Here is a 7,607-nt window from a genome sequence, read left to right as displayed (position 1 = left end):
GGTGGGCATTCCGTCAGTCTGTCATTCGTCAATCATCAACAAAATGGGCATTGGTAAGTGATGGACTGAGAGGTCCGTTTGTACTTGACTCGGTTAGTGAAAAGATTACACTTCAATACTCAATAAAAAAGTGTTCTCATTATTCGTCATTCGTCAGCAAAACAGGCGGTCGTCAGTATACTGGAAGTATGCCCATCTCTGGTAATAATCTTTTCACAGCACTGTAAAACGCCAAACCCCGTTACAGAACATATTCACATGAGAAAGCTAGTTGTTTTCCACTCTAAGAATTTAATACTAGGGCATTTAATTTTATAACATGTTAAAAAAATATATCTGAACTGTATTTTGCAATAATTCACTGAATTAAAATGTAGATTTTTTGAATGATGTTTCTAATGTACATTGAGTATTTATAATTTAATTTAACATAGACAACTGAATATCAGATGATTTCTTTGGTTACATAATTATTATTGGGTAGGTGCAAGGTTTTAGTTTTGAGTGAGTACAGTGAGAAGAGCTTTCTTTAGGATTTGATGTTTCGTTAAGGTCGGTATTACAGACACAGTGCTCAATTTTTTTTTTTTAAATACAGATAATTCCTTCAGTGGCAGCTCTGTCTTGACTCCTCCTGCTTTTCACCCAGAGAGCTGTAGCACACTTAGCTTTGGCTTGCTACTCTCCTTGGGCTGGATACAGTCAGAGACGGTGGTTGGCGGCCAGATGCCATGAAGGTTGCCGCAGGTTGTCTTCAGCTGGTTTGGTTGTTTGGGAAATAGTTGTAAGTTGAGGGTTCAAGGGGAGGCTATAGCGGTAAAGGCAATAAGGGCCAGCACTTTCTGAGAGATGAGGCATTAAAGAGGAAGTAGATCCTTGAGGACTGAGATGGCTGGGGAGCGGGATCAAGCATGGGGGGCTTGATCGAGACAAACTTGGATCACGGCAGTTGTGAGCTTTCTTTCCCTGCAGCATCGAGAAGAGCGAGGGGTTTGTTAGTGGCGACACTGGTGACAGGCCTCTGAGTCTGTCTGCTCCCACGGCCGAGAAGCTTCTGCTGGGGAATGCGGGGCTGGGCGAAGTCTTTCCGTAGAATGGAAGTGCAAGAGTGTGAAGAGCACTGTCCTGGCAGGAGAGCGTAGAGAGTGAAAGAAAGGGCGAAGAAGATGAGAGGGGCAGGAGACTCTTCAGCGGACACGCGATGCTGGTTGGGGACCCCAAGCTCCCTGTTGGCAGATGCCAGAAACATGAATGAAAACAACAGAGGTGGGCACTTTTGTCTCTCTGTCGGCCCATCATTGACGGATGCACAGTAAATTCTGTAGAATAAATTTGACTCTAATTTAGAGAGCACTCTAAAAAACAGTTGGGTCAAAAGTAACCCAATTGTGGATAAAAAATGGACCAATTCACTTTATGAGTCAATTTGACTTAACTCAACTATTTTTAGGGTGTGCACTCTAAAAACAGCCGGACAGTTGGACATCGGTTAATTTTTTACCCATAGTAACTGGGTCTTTTAGTGTAAAACAACTAATAAATATTGGTCAGATCCTTTACTTGGGTGAAAAAATCATGTCATTTTGTATAAAACATTCAAGAAAGTTAGGTCAAATTGACCCATAAAGTGAATTAGTCCATTTTTTGCTATCCATTGTGTTACTTTTGATCCAACTGTTTTTAGAGTGTGGGACCAAATAGATTCAGTTTTAGAGTAGGCTAATATTTACAATTGGAAGAAAGTAAAATAAAGAATTGTGGGGGGGGGGGGGGGGACTGAAGGGTTAAGGAATTAACTCATGACCTTCAATTTTGGAGACTTCTATCACCTGAGCAGTACTCCTCCGACTGTTTGCTTATCTCAAAGAGACCAAAAACATTGTTTTATGAAGATTCCAGCTGACACAAGTGATATACTAACACACCACAGGAGCTGCGTGGCTGACAAAGTAGATCTCCTATATCCCATGCGAAAGTTCATGAGTTTGTTCAGCAACCCTTGATTGACTTTTTATTCTCTTCCAAGTGTAAATACCACTCTAAAACTGAATATATTTGGTCCCACTCTAAATAGAGTCTTATTTACTCTACGGAATTTACTGTGTGCCCACCTTTTCGGCAAAGTGCCCACATTTTTGGTGAGTGCTTTCTGATGTGAAACCTCATTAAGGGTGAGTACAGACGATCCTTCTCGTTCCGTGTATTTTTACGAGGCTTCGTGTCATAAAGCACTTGCCGAAATTGCGTGCATCCGTCAATGATGGGCCAACGAAGAGACGGAATAGCCCACCTCTGGAAGACAGCCTTGAAGAACTGGACAGAAGAAATAATGCAAGCAACGGATACCTTGAAGCTGTATGGCAAAAGGCTTGAAGTCCAAGCTGAGAGGAGACCTCCAAGGGTAAGACTCCAGTAAACCATCCAACACTCCCCTGTCCAAAAACAAACACATAATGATACAGAAATACGGAAAATCCTAATACAAGGTATTTCAATATTGGCTGCCTATGCCAATTTTATTTCAGGGTAATATGTAGTATCTCGTTTGGGTGGTTCAACTTAAAGTCTCTCTTGGGCCCAGTTATGGAGTGTTTTCTGCAGTTGTAACACGTGTTGATGTTATGCGAGGGTTTCCGTACCTATTCCTTCCCGGGTCCCTGAAGCCCTTGGCAAATGGGTTCCTGTCGATCTTCAATTTTGTGATCTTGCCCAGACATGAGGAGGAGAGGTGTTTAGGTAGGATAAATGATTACAATAACACACAAAGTGGCAGAGTTCTCCAGCGGATGGACTGCTACTCCTTTGTGTCATGCATGGTTCTCAGGGAGAATTTTTTTTCACTGTCTTAAAAGGCATTGGACCCGAACAGGCAACCCAGTCATAGTGTGCTATTTCTTTTCTGTAATAATACCATCATAAATTGTAAAAGTGACCACTGATGAAAATGTCTGGCAGTCCTGGTGGTGGACGTCTGTTAGTGAAGGAAAGTAACCAACAGTAGGGACACACATACAAACACACACCGGCGCCATGTTACGACACGAACGTGAGCCTCATCGCCTTCGAGATGTTGAGATTAAAATTTTGTGAGGTCAGGGCAGAACTGCTGACTGAATCAGCATAATAAATGCACATCTGCTTTTGGAATATATTTGGCATGGGAACATGAGATTTTATTGCATTTGTTGTTTTCAAATTGTTAATCAAACTAGGTTGCTCAAAACTTTTCTATTTAATTACCGCGCAGAGCATTGCAGCAGGCAATAGAATCATGCTGTTTCAGCAAGTGCTACCTGTTGATTCTGATAGGCTGTGACGGTGGTGAACTCAGTTTCTGGGAAGGAGAAGCTGAACACTCCCTCAGCAGGCAGCGACTGGATCTGGGACAAGTCCATCCGAGGGTCATGTTGGATAATATGCACGCGTGGCTTGTACTTGTGCATGGACTGGAGAATTATCTGCATCAAGAGAAGGCGCTGTTATACAGTATAGTAGCAGCTCTTTTTTTCTGTAACTTAAACATAACATGCAAATAACACACCAAACTTGGCTGTAACCATGTTTCAAAAAATTGTGGAAAAAAACACCCATCAAACTTTCCTAAAAGTTAAAGTGATGTCATCAGCCATCTTAACCAATAGTCTAAACATGTCATTTTAGAAAAAAGGAAAGCTGCAAATAGAAAAATTATACAAAACAGGTCAAGAGCACATTTCCTATATTATACGAAATGTATCTATGTATGCTGCAAATAAATAAATAAAAACTCCTCTGAGCTAAACAGTTTTATTAACTATTATTAATTGTCTTCTGTCATTCTAGTTGGTAAATTCCCAAAACTGCAGTCCTACCAAAGAAAATAGTAAACATGGATCTTATTCATGCATGGTCATGATCTTTTTAGATGTATATATTTTTTCTTTATGGTTTATAATAAACTTATTCATGAACGTATTTTTTTAATGCAGCTTTTACTGTAACAAGTCATTGGCTTGAATCCTTACATATTAACACCCCTAATTGCATTTGTTTGATTATTGTGCACTTGTATGATTGTCCCAGTTTTATAATTCCGTCTTTCCTCATTTATTGTAATTTAGGGATGTAATTATATGTTAAAATGCAAATGTCAATGAACATGTTTTCTTTTCGCATCCCTACATTAAAGGTGTAAGAATAAAAAAATAAATTAAATAAATAAATAAAAGAAGACCAAAGTCTTTCTTAATGATAGAAAAAAAACCTACTGGTTATTTGGGTCACCGACATGAAAATTAACACAGTACAAATTTGTCAGAATAAAATGCATAGGCTAAGCCAAATGAAACACAACGCTTTTGTGTCGGAAATTAAGCATCGTGATGCTGTGTGTTTATGATTCTCCTGCAGCACAATTTCAAGATTATATTTCTATTAATTGGGATCAATATTTTTTTTGGAGTGTTTATTTTTACTCCAAAATGCTGTGGATTAAATTCAACTAATACTGAGAGATCTTAACTATCGCAATTTTCCGTTTCTGCACATATAGGCCTGCAGGACAACGAAAAAAGAACAAGATTTGACTGCAACCTGGCTCTCTCGTTAAATCACTGTTTACTTACATGGCCCTTGTCGTCCATCTCGTTGTTGGTGAGTTTAACTCTGTCAAAGCTGATCACCTGACGCATCCACGTCTCTCCCGCGCACGGTGAGTCCGCGTGCACGTAGAGCCTGGGTGAGATGCACGAATGGTCTGTGTTTCCTGCTACCATCCACTGAGAACTGTGGTAAACGTACCTATATGGGGTGTATAGCTTTAGTTTAGTTTTCAAATGAATGCCTTTACTTTTGTTGTTAAACGTTGGCAACTTTTGGCATAAATCGACTTCGGTGTTCTGTAGCTGCCTTACATTTATAATAGAACATTTGTAGGAGTAGCCTAAGATATACGTTATCAAATACAATTAAACACACCTATAACGTTTCGAATCTACTGGCATGACGTCCATTGCGATGTAATACTGCTGGCATGGATCCAGATTCCGCACCTTGACACGAACGGATGGGAACATTCTCCTATGGGAAGAAAAAAATAATTAATTTCAATGCAATTCTTAAGTGGTTTATATCGCGCTCCTATCACTCTCTGTGCCTCTCTGTAACGGCCAAATTCAGATCAAAGGTTCAGGTCGGGGGACCTGTGTGGGACATCAGCACTCCCGAGATTTATGACCTGTTTTCTCGGTAATTAAATTAACGGAACCCAGATTTCAGTTAAAGCCCACTAACTCATTGTAGTGCAAATAAAAACATATGGGTTTATTTTCGACTTCAGATGCCGTTATAGGCCGGTTCCACATGCATTTGGTAAAATTAAGTTTAAAAAAAAAAAAGGACAGAGAGAGAAATCATTAATTTGATGTGAAAACTTTACCTTTAGCTCTTAGCTCATATTGTAAATTGAAAAAAGCCACTGTTACTTTAAATGACGACAAAAATCTCAGTTTTTCGTCACGCACATTCAATTCTGTTTCAAACTCGATGTACACTAATTGTGTAACATACAAAATATTTCACGTCATGTCTTTTTTTCAAGCAGACAGTTCAAATTTGTTTATTGAGAAAATATTATATTTCCTATTATTTTGTGGTGGGTCTGTGTCTGGCATGTTCGTCAATTAATCTGCCAAATACTGTATGGTTTTTATTTATTAATGTATTTATTTATTATTATTATTATTATATTTTTTTTATTATTTGTAATTTTGTTATTTTTATTTTATTTATTTAATCATCAAAATGGCATCTTACCTTCCAGCTTTGGTGATGATCATTTCCGTGCCGATCTCAAAGAATCTCTTCCAGAGCTCTGAGCCCTGCAGCTCAACACGAACCTCTCTCTCCGGAGTGCATTCACTCTCTTCGAGTTTGCTGGATAACCCGGCCGGTTCGGCCTCCGTCACCTGAAAATCCTCTTTAGTTGTCTCATGGGTGAGCCGGCACTCGGCTGATCCTGAAAGCGAAACCTTTTACTCCTTAATTGCTTAATTACTTTAGATAGTTTTTTTTTTTTAAATAGTGGTAAACATCAATATTTCGATAAAATTGTGGATTATTTGAACGTTGATTTGAAATTTCGAAAACTTCAAAAAATACTGCGGATTTGTGTCAATTATTCTTAAATTAGGCCTAAAATAAAAAAATTATTTAAAAAAAATCCATTCTTATATGTTCCTCACCGGTGAAGATGCTCGCGTCAGTGTCAGTGTTTCCACGTGAATTTAAGACAAGTTCCTCTGACACTTTCATCCTCTTGCAGGGTTTCCCAACCAGCGCTTCGACGGAGAAGGCGTGCGCCTTGGAACTGAGACCTTGCATTTTGCCCGACGACATCCCAAAACTTGACTTTGCACCTTTTCGTATCCCGGCTCATTCAGGAGCCGCAGCCGAACCTCAGCACAGCAGGGAGCTGCAATCCCCCTCTCGCTTCGGGTCCTTGGCGCTTCGTAATTAATCCGATTCCATTCCATGTGTTCTCCTAGATGTTCCCCTGCATCCAAGTCCTTGATTGTTGACACGCCTCCCCTTGCTCACTATTATCCCCCTCTCCACTTCATTCGTTTCAGAGGTCTTCCATAATTTCTCTGCCTCGGTCGGCTGTGCGTCACAGGAGAAAGTGGGAGGGGAGATCCAGCGCGCATTCCTCCCCTTTGCCTCTATTTATTTGTTTATTTATTTATTATTTCTCAGTTTAATTAGAGATTTAAATGGTGAATCACATCTTCTAAATTGTATCGATAGCCTACATTTTAGAACCGTTTCCCAAGTCCGCAGACTCTCACGTTGATCTGGTTGATAACCCCACCCAAACCACTCCTTTTATTTGAAGGCAAAATTAAATTATTCATTCGTAGGCCTGCATCATTTTATTCTCAGTAGTCGGTGGAGGTGTGGGCAAATTCGCAATTATGAATAGTATACGTCCCCCCCCCCCCAAAAAAAAAAACTAGAACTGCAAATCCAGTACAATAAAAATTGTCTAACAGACGATGGAACCTCTTGAGTGTGTTTGATTGAATTAAATGTCCAAAGTGCTTTGCTTTGCTTAAACCATATTAAATGCTTTTCTGTTGCTTTTAGGGGATATGCATAAATAGAGAGGACATTTAAGAGCACTAATGGTTAATTAGCGGTACAAATATTTTCGTCTGTTTATTCAGACCATCTGGAAGGTGAAATATCACCACATTTCTTTTGAAGCAAACATTTCCTATATTAATTTGAAGTCTTTCCTTGTCCCGCGTTTCTGTCGTGTAAAAGTCGGTTTCTTTTTTTCTCTCTCTTTCGTGGTGACCGGTGATTTTGTGCGCCATAGTCTGTTTCTCATAAATGCGGAGATCAGATGGAGTTTGGCGCACTGAGGAAACTGGGCCGTAATGACAGCTCGGGATTATTACATTACTGCTCGACATGAAATAGATCCGCTTTACACAAATAAAAGTCGGCGCGGGCTCTATTTAAAATGTTTTAAATCACATGATATAATTGCTCTGAGGAGAAAACAAATGAGCGCTGTGTTTACAGCACGGTTGGTTTGGTTAGTGATGGAAATCTCTGACAACAGC

At 39.7% G+C, this 7,607-nt stretch overlaps 1 protein-coding gene across 1 annotated transcript; it reads right to left on the bottom strand.

Moving 5' to 3' along the window:
• Positions 1 to 499: 499 nt before the first annotated feature.
• On the bottom strand, positions 500 to 6,463 carry tbx22 (T-box transcription factor 22). The gene is made up of 8 exons (XM_086085373.1): positions 6,222 to 6,463; positions 5,794 to 5,995; positions 4,957 to 5,058; positions 4,605 to 4,779; positions 3,294 to 3,458; positions 2,640 to 2,704; positions 2,347 to 2,432; positions 500 to 1,226 (listed from the first exon to the last, which is right to left on the bottom strand). The coding sequence occupies exons 1-8, from the start codon at positions 6,373 to 6,375 to the stop codon at positions 703 to 705; spliced, it is 1,473 nt and encodes a 490-aa protein (XP_085941499.1). The 5' UTR covers positions 6,376 to 6,463; the 3' UTR covers positions 500 to 702.
• Positions 6,464 to 7,607: the final 1,144 nt, after the last annotated feature.

This window comes from Leptonotus elevatus, chromosome 9 (genome assembly GCF_054856555.1).
Source record: "Leptonotus elevatus isolate MCC_2025b chromosome 9, RoL_Lele_1.0, whole genome shotgun sequence".
NCBI lineage: Eukaryota > Metazoa > Chordata > Actinopteri > Syngnathiformes > Syngnathidae > Leptonotus > Leptonotus elevatus.
This window is presented reverse-complemented; position numbering and strand designations above follow the sequence as displayed.

Coding starts and splice junctions, on each gene's coding strand:
- tbx22 (XM_086085373.1), bottom strand. CDS start 6,375: ATGTCGTCGGGCAAAATGCAAGGTCTCAGTTCCAAGGCGCACGCCTTC. Junction 3,459..4,604: donor AGATGGACGACAAGGGCCAT/GTAAGTAAACAG, acceptor CTCTTGATGCAG/ATAATTCTCCAGTCCATGCA. Junction 2,433..2,639: donor AGGGACCCGGGAAGGAATAG/GTACGGAAACCC, acceptor GTTTTTGGACAG/GGGAGTGTTGGATGGTTTAC.